This window comes from Talaromyces rugulosus, chromosome IV (genome assembly GCF_013368755.1).
Source record: "Talaromyces rugulosus chromosome IV, complete sequence".
NCBI classification, from domain to species: Eukaryota; Fungi; Ascomycota; class Eurotiomycetes; order Eurotiales; family Trichocomaceae; genus Talaromyces; species Talaromyces rugulosus.
Genome location: NC_049564.1, coordinates 619,641 through 636,028, shown reverse-complemented (window position 1 = coordinate 636,028; position 16,388 = coordinate 619,641). Strand labels below are relative to the sequence as shown.

At 44.1% G+C, this 16,388-nt stretch overlaps 5 protein-coding genes across 5 annotated transcripts; 3 read left to right on the top strand and 2 right to left on the bottom strand.

The window, feature by feature from the left end:
• Positions 1-338: 338 nt before the first annotated feature.
• On the bottom strand, positions 339-2,143 carry TRUGW13939_06996 (uncharacterized protein; the record flags this gene model as incomplete). The annotated part of the gene is made up of 3 exons (XM_035490138.1): positions 339-556; positions 664-1,934; positions 2,001-2,143. 3 exons carry the CDS (start codon positions 2,141-2,143, stop codon positions 339-341), a joined length of 1,632 nt encoding a protein of 543 aa, XP_035346031.1.
• A 428-nt stretch (positions 2,144-2,571) lies between these two features.
• TRUGW13939_06995 (uncharacterized protein) lies at positions 2,572-5,575 on the top strand (the record flags this gene model as incomplete). Its single annotated transcript, XM_035490137.1, has 5 exons — positions 2,572-2,997; positions 3,084-3,207; positions 3,269-4,021; positions 4,716-5,265; positions 5,320-5,575. The coding sequence occupies 5 exons, from the start codon at positions 2,572-2,574 to the stop codon at positions 5,573-5,575; spliced, it is 2,109 nt and encodes a 702-aa protein (XP_035346030.1).
• A 772-nt stretch (positions 5,576-6,347) lies between these two features.
• TRUGW13939_06994 (uncharacterized protein) lies at positions 6,348-8,341 on the bottom strand (the record flags this gene model as incomplete). Its single annotated transcript, XM_035490136.1, has 2 exons — positions 6,348-7,060; positions 7,108-8,341. The coding sequence occupies 2 exons, from the start codon at positions 8,339-8,341 to the stop codon at positions 6,348-6,350; spliced, it is 1,947 nt and encodes a 648-aa protein (XP_035346029.1).
• A 968-nt stretch (positions 8,342-9,309) lies between these two features.
• TRUGW13939_06993 (uncharacterized protein) lies at positions 9,310-10,362 on the top strand (the record flags this gene model as incomplete). Its single annotated transcript, XM_035490135.1, has 1 exon — positions 9,310-10,362. One exon carries the CDS (start codon positions 9,310-9,312, stop codon positions 10,360-10,362), a length of 1,053 nt encoding a protein of 350 aa, XP_035346028.1.
• A 3,240-nt stretch (positions 10,363-13,602) lies between these two features.
• On the top strand, positions 13,603-15,824 carry TRUGW13939_06992 (uncharacterized protein; the record flags this gene model as incomplete). Its single annotated transcript, XM_035490134.1, has 6 exons — positions 13,603-14,055; positions 14,520-14,978; positions 15,045-15,359; positions 15,414-15,497; positions 15,557-15,583; positions 15,639-15,824. 6 exons carry the CDS (start codon positions 13,603-13,605, stop codon positions 15,822-15,824), a joined length of 1,524 nt encoding a protein of 507 aa, XP_035346027.1.
• Positions 15,825-16,388: the final 564 nt, after the last annotated feature.

Genomic DNA, 16,388 nt, shown 5'->3' with positions numbered 1-16,388 from the left:
CCTGGCTTGGAGTCACTATTCTCGCGTTTTGTACTTTTATACCTGTTTTAATCATGAGGCACTGAAGAAAAGGGCACAGATCGTGACGAAGATAATCCACTTGATTTTCAATATTTGTTTCTAAGTCTTGTTTTGGGGTATATCCGAGGCAATTAGGCTTAGGGTTAGGTCACGATGTTTCCATGATCTTAATGAGGAATATTTGTACCTATGACAAGTATGAAAATCCAAATAATAACTTCCAAGATTAAAATACTTCTCAGTATGCCCTATTCGCCCCTGATCATCCTTCCAAATTATCATACAGTCATCACTCAAGTGAAGATAACCTTGAAGCATTACTCTCCCACCTCTCGATCGGCGGCCCAACGTCCATACTTTTGCATGACACTCCATTTCCAAGTACTGTGACGGATCGGCTTTCCCCAGTAGTAGAACACAGCTGAAAAGGCTACCATAACCCCAGAGATACAAGCCATTTCGCCAAAGGCTCTACTATAACCTTCCAGATCAATCCACGGATTCGTGTAAAACGAGAGTAGGAACCCGAATGCAGCTGATGAAAAACGTCAGGAATCAGCAATAGTCAAATTAGTCAAATATAAAGACATATCCTAGTATTTTCACGACGGGGAATGGAGGAAAAAAAAAAAAAAAACTCACCTTTGAAAGACAAAATAGAGACGGTAACTTCACCAACTGCCGGCCTGTAGCAATCGATTACATACACCATAGCCACATTTGTCGCTTGGACAATAGCAAAACTCAGTATACCAAGACCGAGGGTTGGTACCATCCAATGCAATTCGTTATTTATCCCGACGCCGTAGAGAATCAAGGCGACTGGGGCACAAACTCCTCCAATGACAATTGATGGTAGACGCATTTCAGGTTCTCGGATCCCACCATTGCGCTTGGTGAACCAGTCTGCACACCAGTCCGACACGTTACCCCCAAATAACACTCCAATAAACGAACCTAAGAGTCCAGATATGAAGCATAGTCCTGTTTCCCATGAGCTGAAACCGTATGTCGTGGAGAACGCGGTGGCGAAATTTGAACTGATGGCAACAAGAAACCCAATGGTCACTGCGAAAACAAGCGATGTCCACAGAACCGAAGGGAGAATAATCAAAACAATTGGGCGCACGAAGACCCGGAGCAGCGGCTCAGAAGTGAAATTTGTTTTGTTGAAAAGTTTGAGAGACTCAATATAGCCTACTTTCTTTGGAACCAAATGAATTGTTCCATTCTCGTTGTGGTCAGAGGCAGCTAGACTGTTGGAACCATCCTTCCCTTGAACTGATTTGGTAACTGAACATTCATGTGACAGTTCAATATTGCGTTGGAAGGTGGTTTCTGGGAAGGTAAAAATAACGAGAACTGTCACCCCGCCAATCAAGGCGCAGGCAACATAGTAAATATATCGCCAATGGAGGGAGATTGTTATAAGCCCATCGATGATGATACCACCTGAAACGCCCATGGAAAGCGCCGCGGTGTAGGTTGCCATCACGGTCCCACGTTCATGCAGAAAAAATAGGTCAGCGATAGTCAAAGGACCAAGACACTCTCCAGCGCCTGCTGCAAATCCCATGATAATCCGACCAGCCAACTCAACACTGTATGTTTTAGCAAACCCTGACCATACTCCTGTAGCGAAATAAAGTATAAAGGAAATGACATAGATAGGTCTTCGGCCGTATTTTACGATCAACGGCATCCAAAAGAGCATTCCCACGCCCTGGGTGAGGGCAGTTGTTGTATAGAAGAACGCTACTTTTGAGATCTGGGCACTGAAATTGGGGCCCTCGGGGCCAAAGAAGTCCACGGTGGTTTCCACAATCGCTACTGTCGGTCCTGCAGCCAAGAAGTTACAGAAAAAGACAGCCAGGCAAACCACAAAGGCTATGTAGTAACGAAATGGCCTCGACCTACATTGCTGTTATTAGACAAACGCCGTCCTGATATTAATATGAAGGAACCCGAGAGTGGCTCACCAATTCAACGGGTCGTTGGGATCATCTGTGGGTATTGGAATCAAGATTATCTCATTTGTCTCCTGATGCCGCAGGCGTAGGCTGCCTAGCACATCGGTTCTTGTTTCATTTGGCCTTAGGGACGCGGTTTTCTGGAGATCCATTGCGATATAAAACCTCACTGGTAATCTACATGGATGTTCACCGGGCGATAGCGGAAATGTGTCATTTAAAAGGGGGCGACGAGCAAAGGAAAGTACTAGCAATTATAATAAATCTTCAACACGCATCTTTTTGCGGTGATATTATGAGTATCGAACGCGTGTTTGTGAACACAAGCTTCACCAACCCGAAAGTGGCCCACATCGTATCCGATCTGCAAGCTTCCCCACGGGGTAATTGTTGAGGATTCTCCACGTATCGGACCAGGTCCCCCACATCAGACTTGTATATGATGCCGAACTCGGCATATAGTAGACATATTAATAGCTCCATATAAGCACGGGTAGCATCTAAAGGTGTAATAGGGCAGACTTGCTCGCGAATCTTTAGCCCACTGCTTAACTCTGAACTTGCTATCGTTTCCGCAACCATGCAAATTACTTGGCGCGATACAGCCGATGAAGCTACTTACGAAGAGGCTAGAATTGGCCGTGTTTTCAACCACCGTCGTCCAAGCCGATTTCCATTGGCTATAGTGAAGGCAAAATCCGAAGATGACATTGTTGCAGCAGTAAAGTTGGCTGCAGAGTGCAATTGTAGAGTTGCGGTTCGGTCTGGCGGTCACTCATGGGCTGCATGGAGTGTGCGAGACAACTCGGTTTTAATTGATTTGGGTGATTACAAGAGCCTAGAGTATGATCCAGAGGGAAAAATCGCAAAGGCAACCCCTAGCATGACTGGGAGAGATATCAACTCTGTCCTCAACAAACATGAACTGATGTTTGCTGGGGGGCATTGCCCTGATGTTGGAATCGGGGGTTTTTTATTGCAAGGGGGGATGGGATGGAACTGCCGCGTAAGTTTCTCTTCGGATGATAAAAACTATTAATCAAATTACAACCCTTCGAGCCACTTTCGTTGCAGATGCTGATCTTGACCTAGGGATGGGGATGGGCTTGCGAACAAGTTAAGGCCGTTGATGTTGTCACTGTACAAGGAGAAAAGCTTCACTGTAACGCTCAACAAAATCAAGACCTCTATTGGGCGGCTCGAGGGGCAGGCCCAGGTACAACCCAAACCAAATGGCAAGGATCATAACTTCTCGGCAAGCTGACTTCATTCCCCAGGATTTCCAGGTATAATTTCTAGGTTTCATTTAAAAGTCCGCGAATATCCCAGAAGAGGTTTCCGGTCATCTGGCTATCTCTACCCTATTAGCATGTATCGACAAGTTTTCGATTGGGTCCTATCAATAGCACCGGGTTATGACCACGACACTGAAATAGCTGCCGTTTCGCAATACCCCGAACAAAAAGATGAATTGTGCTTTTTTGTACTCTTCGTCACTATGAAAGGCACCGAGAATGAAGCCGAACACGCACTCCGACCGGCTCAAGAAACAAGACCTCTGGGGGCCTTTGAAGAATGGTTCTGTCAAGAAGATAGCTTGGATAAGCAGTATATTAGCCAAGCAAAAGCGAACCCAGACAGACATCGTTACTGTGTTGATAATGCATACATCGATAACGACTCGGATGTTGTCGCTGTTCTAGAAAATGGGTTTACTACCCTTCCGCACAGAAAGGCATTTTCTCTATGGTACGCGATGAATCCGTGCAGTCGACGGCAGCTACCAGATATGGCACTCAGTGTACAATCGGATCATTATTTTGCTGCGTATGCCGTTTGGGAAGACCAGACAGATGATTTACGATGTCAAACCTGGGTTCAGAAGACGATGAAAACCATAGAGAAGCATAGCGTTGGGGCATACCTGGGAGATTCAGATTTTCAGGTTCGGCAAACCCGGTATTGGGCAGATGAAAATTCAGCACGCTTAAAGAATATTCGACAAAAGTGGGATCCAGAAGGACGAGTTTGTGCGTACCTGGACCAAGGCGATGTTTCAGGCACAGCGGGACTAGCCAACACGCTGAAAGGGAAGATTTGACTAATAAATCGATACATCCCAATCTATATTATCTAGTTATTAGACTGTTAGAGTTACTAGTTGAGTTATTTACAGTCTTATAGTGTGGTCAATTGAAAATTTCATTCCTTAGAGGCTATCAGTTGATATAAGAAAGAAACTAAAGTTTAGTATAGCTCTCTAGATGACCGTTGACTTCTTAAGCGATTCAACATTGCTCACTATCAGAGAGAAGAAAAAATCAAGGACCTGGTTATGCGTATTTCATTATGCTCTAGTCTCTCTATCATCAACAGGTGGTCTAGGCTCAGGCCCCCGGAATTCGGGATGAACCCTCCACATCCCGATCTGTCATTTCTCAATATATGGCAGAAACAACCTAGTAAATCTTAGTGGGGCCCTGGATTTCTGTTCGGTAGAGGACCGTAAATAAATTAACTGTTTGAGGAGCTAACACCCAGCCTACAACATCATCTGTATTAGGTCGAACTGGTCCGGTTTGATGAATTCTATTCCGGTGATCTAATTTATATCTGTTTTATTACTTCTATATCCCTATCGTGCTTCGTACACGCTGAGGCAGGTTGCTTGATCGACGATATTTAACTGGCTACATCCGCACACTCCGGTATCATCAGCTCCAGTTCTGGTGCCCTCTTTCCTTCATGCTTGGCTCATTGACTGCAATATGACTGAGCAATCCCTCCTTAACAAAGTCGCGATTATAAGCGGCTCGTCTTCCGGAATTGGTGCCGCCATCATTCGAGAGCTTGCTTCCCGCGGTGCAAAGACAGTAATCAACTACCCATTTCCATCACTGGAGGCAGAAGCAGAAGCCCTGAGATGCTCCTTGCCGTGTGAGTCCGTTGCCGTTGAGGCAAACATGGCAACAACTACTGGACCGCAGAGTCTCGTGGATGCTGCAGTGGCACGCTGGGGAAAGATCGACATTGTTATCAACTGTGCTGGTTTAGCAGTCAATAAGCCGCTAGAAGAACAAACACTGGACGAATGGGACCTGCTGGTCAACGTCAACGGCCGCAGTACATTTCTGCTAACACAGTCGAGCTTACCACATCTTAATAGAGGTAGTCGAATAATAAATATTGCCAGTATTTCAGCTCGTGGACCGCCTCCAAATCAGACAATTTATGCCGGAACGAAGGGAATGGTTGACTCATTCACAAAATGTTGGTGAGTAATTTAGCAGTAAAGTGCTCTGTGACGCTCAACTGATATGGAAACTAGGGCCAAGGAACTACCTCCAAAATTCGGATGCACAGTTAATGCAGTTAGCCCAGGCCCAACCAAAACGGAGGGCTTTGCAGCTGCTGGTGGGGAGCAAATGAAAATTCTCCAGCCTATCATAGATCAAACACCTGTAGCTCCCAGAATGGGCGAGCCCGAGGAGATTGCGTTTGCTGTTGCATTTTTATGTGAGGAGAAAGCCCGATGGGTTAATGGAGTACATATTATCGCCTCTGGGGGCCTATTCATTGACTAAATGTTCCAGATGTCGAATTTTGGATATATGGTTTTGAAAGGAGCGGGTCAGCTGGCATGCCAACCATTGTTCTTATTTACGATAGTAGGGTGAAACAAACATAACGCTATATTTGGAATATACCAGAAAGAAATTATTAAGAATTGACAGAATTTTTATCGGTTTCCCTAGGCTACGCCGAAAATCATCAGGTGTGATGTTTCTTAGAAAAGTCCCAAGAATTGTCATTATTTAATTAAGGGTAAGACTGGTTGAAAGGTTTTGTCTAAATATAGTATCTGGAAATCCTGGTACAAGTTAACACATTCAATGTTTCAACGCCATAATTTTGGCTGTCCACAGTGCGGTTTTGGCCATGTAGAGATAGGACGCCCAGGCAAAACGAGAACCCTGAAATTTCTGCAGTTGAAACCTCGTAAAGAGCTCATAGAATAGGATATATACAATAACATCCGGCACATAAGGAACATCGGTACTTCCACGGTCATGACGGCGTGAGGGGGAAGTCAACGCACAATCCAACTCCCATCAGTTTCCCCACGTTATAACTGTGGTGGAAGGTACCAATGTGAGGGTGAAGCTCGGGTGGTACATTGTAGAAGCTCGATCGTTACAGACAGTTTGACTACGAATCTATACAAATGGGTTTAGGCATAGGAAATGAAGCAGAAGAGGTGAAAACCTCATCTCGTCTCGCACACCATATCTCGCAGAAATTGAGTTCCTACGTTTGCGTTTAGTGCAGACAGCCCCATCGATACTGTGCATACACCTAGGAGTATTCAATCCTGAGCTCTTTCCTGACCGCTGCCGCAATATCCAGCACGTGCGCCCTGCTCCTCCGTGAGAAGACGTTGAGATATGCCACAAATGTGTTCACGCCGGTCGACGGATGCGGCATGCTGTCGCCCTTCCTCATAAACGTGAGGTGCTTCGAGATGTGCCGGCCGAGGTCTGGGCGCCGCTGAACCAGCTCCTCTGTCACCTCACCAGACTCCCAGACGCCGTTCTTCGACTTGTCAAAGGCGGCCGAGATGAATATCATGTCCGCAAAGTACTGGGGGCCGTTGCGGTACGGCTGAGAAAAAGCACGTACGCGGTCTGAGTCGTGCAGCCGGATAGAGAGCAAGACAGCCCAGTAGTCAACGCCCCACGTGGTCTCGATAACGTCACTTGAGTTACATCCAGGTGGGCGTGGATTAATCTCGATGAGCCAGGAGGATGGGGGGCGGGAGCTGTGCGTCGAACGGGGGACGAGTTCTGGGGCGTTAGACTCTGTGCGGCGCCACTCTACGGTCGAGTCGTCCACGCGGGCCTCGCAGTGGTAGATGCCGTTGCGGAAACCGAGCCTGTTGAGGGTTTTGGCGATAGAGTCATGGAGGACAGCCTGCTCGGGCTTGGGGAGTTCAGTCGGCGAGCAGCAATCCCGTTCGTGGAAGGAGTCCGACCCGTCTTCGGCGCTCTTAGGATCTTCATCTCCAATCTCTGCTTCGCGTTAGCCAAGTAAGTAAAAAGAGGCAAATAACACATACCGTGAAAGAGAATCTTCCCATCGTATACGACAAAGTTAATGTCGACCTCGGGGCCGTCGCAGTAGTGCTCTATAACAAACTCGGTCCCGTGTCTGGCCGAGTTCATGCGGCCAGCAACCGCTGCTAATTGCTCGATGTTGTCGACTCTAAAGACAAGCTCTGAGCCAAAGCCTCGGCAAGGCTTGACAATGATGGGCCATGGGAGATCCTCGGTCTGCGCAATCTTCATTGCCTCCTCAGCGCTCGCGGCCACAAAGGACTTACGGCCCTCAAAAGCGCTCATCTTGTATTTGTCAGTGGCCACTTCGTAAGCAGAAGTAGGCTCGGTAGGCAGGCCAAGCTCGGTTGCAGCAATGGATAGGGCGATCTGGTAACTGTCAAAGATGGTGAGGATACCATCGACGGGTCCATCGTATTGCCTCACAGCAGCGACAATCCTCGACGGGAAGTCGGCATCGAATCCAAACTCGATCGGTATAAACGCTTTGCGCCAGTGAGCGTACTCGGAACCCTGCAGCCAGTGCCCTTCGACGGCCAGGACAACGAGATCGATACCTAGTGACTCTGCCGCTCCGTAGAATCGCGCGGCACAGCCTCCTCTGTTCGGGAGAACCTCACTTCCTTCTAGAAAGACTATGGTTCGGCGCTTGAGACCGGCCACTACCAAAGGAGTGGGCAGGCGATTATGGAGCTCGCTCTCGAGGACTTGCAGGGCTGCATCGGTGATCTGTGTGGTGGGAATGTCACGCAGCCGGATGACTCCAGCGGAACTCTTGAAAAGAGTCGCGAACTCGGTCGATGCAGTCCACTCTTCACCAGAAAAAAGCTGTAGAGGCTGAGCAAACGCTGTCGTCTTCTCGATGTATTCGAGGTCTTGCATTCGTTGGGGAACGATGTCCGATCGAATGATGTTGCCCTTGTCGTGCGGAGTTACCAGCTTGATAGCTCTCGGCCCTTTCTCTCCAGTCGCTTCAAGCGTCTCGAGGAGGAACTCGAATGCCTGAGGATGACCGAGATCTGCGGGCTGAAGCTCACTCCGGTCTCCTTTCGCCGACTCCAGGAAAACGCGCACGCCAGCATCATGAAGTGCGAAATCGACAGGTGCCGAGCTCTGCTCAAAGGTTATATCTGCCGACTGGAACGACTGTTTGGATTCATGCCCAACAATCTTCCACGACACCGTCCACGACGCCTCGGATCCGTCAACAGGTTTGGCGACGACCTTGTAGGCCATGATTGATCAAAAAGAACAGCTAGATAGCTGTAAACGCGATCAAATGGAAAAGGAATGAGCAGAAATCCAAGGTAAGTCAAAGGTGAAATTAAAAAACAGACCTGATGCACTCCCCCGCAGCTTCCACTGGCATACTCACCAAATGTACAAAATTGTGAGCGATAATGACTGAAGGTGGGGGGCTGTCTGACTGTACCTGATGTTCATTGTTCATGTCAGGACCCACTCCTGACCCAACACCATTTTTTGTCAGGTTTGACAATAATATTATTTTCAGGCATCTGCGCTGGGTTCCTATTTATTAACACAGTATTAGAGCTATCAAGGATTTTTAAGAGATCTAGAAATTTTTCAAAAATTTTCACCAAGTACCTAGAATACTATAATTAAAAGAAAAAGCTTATAATTAAACTAAACCTAAATAAGAAGTATATACAAATTTAGGTTTTTATTATTATACTTTTGAAAATAAATTACGTAGATCCTACATGTAACTAAGAGATCCCAGGGTATGGCCTGCATGTTCAATGTTATTATCCTAATACCCCTTAGTGCTAACAGCTTTAGTTTATTCTTTTTAATAGGTCAATATTTAATATCTTATTCTATATAGTAACAGATTTTTCTTTTTCTAGGTTTATCTTTCTACTTTTGCTATTTCTCATGGTATAAGTTAAGACAATGTGAGGCTTTAGACATCTTGTAATCTTATCAGCTAGCAGCTATTTTCAACTAATAACATTCACGTATTATTTATCTCGACTTGTAATCATATAAAATTGTTCACACTGACCGCCTTTGTCATGTTACATTTGACGCTGACAAACCCCGTCAGGGAATTGACGAAACAGTAGGCATGACTAAGCCAGAGATAAGCTAGCCCTATAATTCATATATAAGTCACAATGAGTATTGTATGCTTTTTTTTAAGGAGCGTGATACTTTATACTCAGGTTCCTTTGGGTAAAATGGCATCCCCTGAACAGTTAAACCGCTACAGCCTCCTTGATGACCAGAGCGGAGGAGCACACCCTGCTCTACTCAAGGCCCTGGTGGCTGCCAACACAACACAAGAGACTTCATATGGCAAGGACAGATACAGCGAGTCTGCGCGGCAAAGGATTCGCCGGCACTTGGGCCGCGACGACGTTGGCATCTTCTTCGTGCCCACTGGAACAGCAGCTAACGCCATCTCCATCGCGGCTTGCCTGCGACCACATGAAGCCGTAATTTCTGCGACTTCTGGGCACATCATAGCCAGGGAGACAGGCGCGATAGAATTAAGTGGTCATAAAATCATCCATGTCGCGCCGCAGAATGGAAAGGTAACCCCAAAAGCTATCCAGCAAGCCATAGACGATCATTGGCATTTCCCCCACATGGCAAAACCTCGCTTGGTATACATCTCGAACGCAACCGAGATCGGTACCGTTTATACCAAGGAGGAGCTCACAGCTATCAAGCAAATCTGCCAAGACAAGGGACTGCTTCTCTTCATGGACGGTGCTCGCATCGGGAAAGCCCTCATGTCAAAGGCCAGCGACCTGACCTTGCAGGATATCCTGGAGCTGACGGACATATTCTGGATTGGCGGAACCAAGAATGGCGCCTTGTTGGGTGAGGCCGTCGTGGTCAAAGACCCGAGCATAGCTTCAGAATTTGAGTTCTACATTAAGCAGCACGGTTCCCTCATCGCCAATGGCCGAGTAATCGGTTCACAGTTCGCCGAGCTCTTCCGCGAGAACCTGTACTTTGATCTTTCCCTCAAGGCTAATCTGTTTGCCGAGACGCTGTCTGCCGGCATCTCCGAGGCTGGATTCACGGTATTGGCTACGACTGAGACAAATTCGGTTTTTACGGTCCTACCGTGGGATGTAATCAAGAGGTTGCAAGAGCATTTCGTCTTTTATATTTGGGAAAATCGAGGGGAGACAGAGGCCGTGGTGCGTTTCTTAACTACGTGGGCTACGGATGCTACACAATTGGATAGGCTTGTGCGCCTATTGAACAGCTCTTCTTAACGTTTTTATGATCATTCAGCTAGATTTCTCACTCATTAATAAAATAATTTATGTACATGGAGCGCCTGATTATTCCAGTCATATTACCCCAGCAGTGATTTCCTTAAATGCTTTGAGTAGGTAATGTAGTTATGTCAATGGGATATATTTGTTCTGAGATTGATTGATTGAACTGTTGATTGCTTGCCTTTGGTCCCATATAGCCTAATAAAGTGCGTTATGGCTAACATAAACTACTTTAGTAGCAATAAAGGCCCGAAGGGCAACAGTCACTTAGGCCAGAATTAGGGCTACGAGTTGTTTGATAGCAGCACGTGCTTTACTCTTCTCATTACTTATCTATGCTTTTACCGGGAACAAGTGTAGAGATAGTGCTAATTAGATAAATAATTCGGGCAAATTCTATACAAAGAAAAGAATATTATGCCCCGTAATACTATAACCACCGCAGCGAAATTGACGTTGCACGCAAGGTTGAAAGACTGGAAGCTCGGGCCTGGCCCGTGGTTATAGATTGAAATACCTTAATCGGGCTTCTTATAAGTACTTGAGCTTACTCTCTAATATTACCTTGCTTATAAAATATCTATTTTCTAACGTGTCGGTGTTTTTGCTTTTCTTTTTTATGCGCAATCTAGAAATCATGAACTTCTTTTGGTATAATAAAAAGTTTATTAATATTCATTTCATAAGCTTTACATGCAGTCAATTGCTTGATCAATTACTTCTGATATGGTTGATTCCACCAGCTTATATTCTTCTTGATCGCACTCAATTGATGTATAAACTGATGTGGATTGAGGTGTTTGTAAGCAAGAGGATTGTCAATGGATTGCTTTTAATTAAGAGATATAAGAGACTTCAATTGGATAACAATCTGTTAATAGACTTGATCTAAATCAAACGGCACTAATCTAGTCGCTGTGAAGCTATTCTGAATAGTCTTAGCTTTATATGTTTATTATGTGAGCCTCCAAAAAAAAGTTATACTTGTCGATATAGCTGAACCTGAGCCTTATCTGCTGTTCAATAAGTTGTCTATATTGTCGCTTTAAAACTGTAATAGCTAATATCGAGAGGTCATAAAAGATGATTCCTTTGATTTTCGTCGTGAATTGGTTGCGCGTTGAATTATGTGGGATAAAATATAGAGCGCGTTTTCGGGAAGAAGTGGCGAACCTAGTGTCCGATTCGTTATATTATACGCAATTAGATTTCATAATATTTTTTAAAAAAAAATTATTGTGCGGTTATTCTATGAATTGACATCTTTTAGATTGATTAGATATGTATGATCAAGACAAATCGGGAAGCGATCGTCAATGCTGCGCTTTCTGACTGTACCATGACTTAGTGTTACTACGCTTCACGTAAGCACTGACTCTTGACTGTACCATGCGATGACTAGTATTACTGCGCCATCGAACGTCATGTAAGCACTAACTATAAATTTGACTCTTCAGACTCCAGAGACTTCACACATTACTGCGTGGGGACGTTATTCAGGTAAGATACCGCTGTCACGCAGCAGAATATGGCGCGAGACAGCGGTCAAGCTTCTGCTACCCAATGACGCACTCAACCCAGATTCTAAAGACAATGACGGTAGGACACAGGCTATAGAGACATTAAAATTTTATACAAAACGGGGAATGGTACATAAGGGATAATTTAACCGTCGGCTATACGTACACATATCCATAAGGGTAATATGACATACTCTTTTCTACTTTACACACGTGGGGCATGCAGGAACTCCAGATTCCAGGGGAGAAGAATGCGGTCTTATTATGGGTTTACCAAACTTGACGAGCATATGAATAAAATACATGACATTTCCGGGGGGTGATGTTAGCGATGTTAGCTTTGTATCAGCCAAGTAACAGCTTTTGTGGGAAATAGGCTAGTCAACATTAACCTACTCCATAAAAGGCAAGATATGATGGAGATAGCTCCGTTCAAAACAATATATCGCGATAGTATTGCCATAGCTAGGTCAACTGGTGTTACTTATTCAACGGATAATGCCTTGTCCGCTGCTTTTATTCACGACTGCTCAAGGTGGTTCAGGGCGATTCAAGGAAGATTCGCCATCGCCATCGCCATCGCCATAAGCTAGCGAATGCTGGTTATACCATGTCGGCGGAAAACGCAGCGGACAACCCAGAGCGCATTGTGTTTGTGATTTTATGGTTTCTGTTCTGTGTCCTTAGGGTTATGGAGGTTAGGGTTAATAATTCAGACATTGAAATAATTATATCTCATTGAAAGAATAAATATCTATAACATCCTACCGGGATGGATAAATGAATCTCATGATAATGAAGTTGTAATTATCAAGAAGCTATCGAGTGAGTAAATGATGATCTTTATAGACCAGTTGACCTGCACACATGATATATTGCCAAGCCTAGCCAGAGATATTTATCAGCTATAACACTATTATTCTTTAAAAAAGCTAATACCCTTATTAGCAAGTTATAAGTAAAGGCCTAAACTAATGTTTATATAAATAAATAGAAATAAATAAGTTAATTAATAAATAATATAAGAAATAAAAAGTGAGTAAATAAACAAATAAAGAGAATTTCGAATTGTACGACAGGCGATGGAATTGCCCCCCTCCTACATGTAGGATCACTATCCTTAGACTAGTGCATAGTACCTAGATCTAGTTTAATTAGCTAGATATATACTATATCTGGTATAGTATATCTAAATAATCCTAATTAAGGATTAAATTTGATGAAAATTTTCTAATAGGCGCATTTCAACGTTCAGTACCAAAAGACGGCGTACGAATGCGTAGAGTATGAAACAATTTTGTTAATCAAATCGAGTTCCGTATGACGCTAATCTTTACTCGTAAGATGATCAAGACTTTGACATTCGTGAAGTGAATGATTGTTATTTAGGTAATATCGTTGTAAAATTCCCCATGAGCAGTATGGGATCACGACCGAGTAGAATAAACCACCCACCTGATAACCATTAGAAGGAACAATTATTGTATCTTTTCAAAAAGGGTGTTTGTTTACTTAGTCTGTTTACTTAGCGGCTCAGCGTATATGTTAGAGCCAATCGCTACGTGATCTCAAAGCAAGGCTGACAGTAGTACGGTACATATGCAGCCTTGCCACCTCAATTTTTGTGTGGTGTTGTGCGATATTTATTATTCTATTCCCAGTTATTATTTTCAGATCCATTAAAATTGGTATATATCAAGCCTAGATATAAAATATGACGACCACCTTGACAACCCCCCGGTATAATTTCTCGATTACTACACCGCACCTTCGCTGGGATCCTAAATTCATGAAACGGAACCTCAAGCTTTACCAGTCAGAAAATCACAAACCATTCAAGCCTGATTCTTCTGGGAGTGCTAAAAGTAAAATCGAAAAATTCCTTGATCAGCAGAGTCATGGATTAATTCCCAGAGCATACAACTATCAAGGTCTTCGCGATTTCTTGAGCCATGCAGATCTTTACATGTTCGATAATGGCGTCAGGTCTCTAAATCCTGCAGATCTTGTTAAAACTGTGTTGTTTGATGAGAGAATAGACAATCAGGCGTCGAATATGTTCATGTCTCGAAATTGGCAGGGCTACGAGGACTACCCTCCGCGAGGCAGTGCAGAGTATACTGGTCTTCTCGATTGCAAAGAGTGTTATGAGAAACTTGTGCAAGTAGTAGGTTTAAATCTCCTTCGTTCTCTCAAATTATTTCTGTATCTCATTTATTTTTTTTTCCAAAAATCTTCTCGGTCTTAATTTGCAATTATTTTTTTTTGGCTTTATTGTGTTACTTTCGTTCTTATATTATTTCAAGATCGGGTCTGACCTGAGAAAGCGAGACCAGTTAGGAAGTACATCACCAGAAAGACGAAGCATGTTAGTATCATCGTGGCTATAAATCACATCTATAAGCTCCTTTTAACTGACAAGACAAAAAAAAAGATACATTGAGAATATTTCACCTTCATGCGCTGCTGGCCTCATACTTGCTGTGTCGCGCCGTTACGCTGTATTTCTGCGAGAATTTCTTTCACGTTATGTTACAAACCGAACATACATTGGAGTTTCCATGGTACATATACCAAATTCTACGACCAAACTATGTAGCTAATCGAGCTAATTTCGAAAACGTGTTCTAGGATTATCCAATTCGGCCGGCAACTCCGTACGCCCTAGAGTTTCATATATCGTATTTCGCACTTCGAAGATCATCCAAGGCTCTAGATGGGTTTGACATCGTCGTAGGTCGGCGGTCGGGTGTTTTCGCGGATAGTCTGACTAGAGGCTGTGAGCCAACACAGCAAGAGTATTTCCATGAGACTCAAGTGTCGGTCTTGCTAGTAGGTGTGGACGAGTGGGTGTGGACCCTTTATTGTTTGGTTGAGACACACTTTGAACAAAAAGTGGAAGGGAAAGATACATTGAAAAACTGTCTTGCTACCCTTCAAGATGCCCCGTCTGGACAGGACGCATCATACATATCTCCCTACTGGAATCCACGCGAGTACTTCTTGTTAGTCTTGTGTCGACGCATGAGTCAAGCTACGTTGGAGTGGCGAAATTTGGTGGAGACTTTGGAACTAAGACTGAGAGATCTGGTGTGTCCTTCCTTGTCAACGTTCTCTCCAAACGTCTCTTTTATCTGACATTCATGCTTCTTCTAGGAAAAAGATATATTTCAAAAACCACCACCACAATTAACAGTGGGGAAAACGGTTGATCTACCTCGAATAAACGATTACACCTGGGCGATTCAAGTTTTACAGCTTTTCGCAAACCAGCTTGTCAAAACCATTGACTCATGGCAAGAGTTTAGTCGTATGCATCTACCAATTTTTCACTCAGCTGACGAAAGTTTGAACTACTCCTCGAAAGTACCCAGATATCTTCAAATATTGGACCGAGATGTCTCAGAAATGCAGTACTTCCACACCATACTTACACAACGCATCACAGCGTTTGAAAGCCGAAGGAGCATGGTAGAGTAACTTCTATTCGCCACTTTTGCATACAATACATGCTGATTATGTGAGATCTTCAATGCGTCCGCTCTCATGGAGACTAGGATATCCAATAGACAAGCCGTGGATATTGGACTCTTGACCAAAATGACAGTGGTTTGTTCAGGCTCTAATTATACAATCGTGATTTACAGCTTCTAACAACTCCTTCATAGTTCTACCTCCCTTTGAGCCTGGTTACTGTAAGTTACATGATGCTATAAGCACACAACCATAGTGCTGATGAGTCCTGCTTAGGCAATCTTCAGTATGAATTTTATGCAGGTTGCTGGGACGTGGACATTGTATATGGCAGTTTTACTTCCATTTTCACTCGTTTCTGTCATTGTCTCTTTCAACCTGCAACGTATTGACACGACTGTGAAGTCTATGATGCAGAAAATTGGCACGGTGATGAATTCGGGAACCAGCATTCTCTCCTAGGCGAAAAAAAAAGAGAAGAAAGGCCTAGATTTACATTATTCTTGGAAGACAAAATCTCTCCCTTCATAAACAAGAGGTAGAATGAAAAGTCTTGAGCATTGTGTTCAATCCAGAGTCCAAATGGACAGCGCCCTATTTATCATACGATTCCATCCGACATGAGTTACATATTTGGTGCCCGCAATCAGAACAGAAATTCAGCCTGTGTGGGCCTGATCCGCAAGTACACTTTAGATTTAATTAGTTGAAAGTTTCTTTAGAGCTTCATATTTTCGGCCGAGGGATATAAGGAATGAACAAACGGAAGATATGCTAGGGTTTGTTTGATGAGATAGAAGATCAACTCACGCAGTACCACAGCGTAGAACCTGGAGGCATAGTTATCCACATGCCAAATGACAGATCTAACATTTGGTTAATCTTGGAAGTCATGGCTAAATCAGAGTTGCAGCTGTTGCATCGGGTATGGTGGCATTTGCAGTTGCTTTCACTTGAATACCACTGGCCGCATTTGCACTAGAATTAACATATTCAATTGCGTTAGTGACAATGCGGAATATAAAA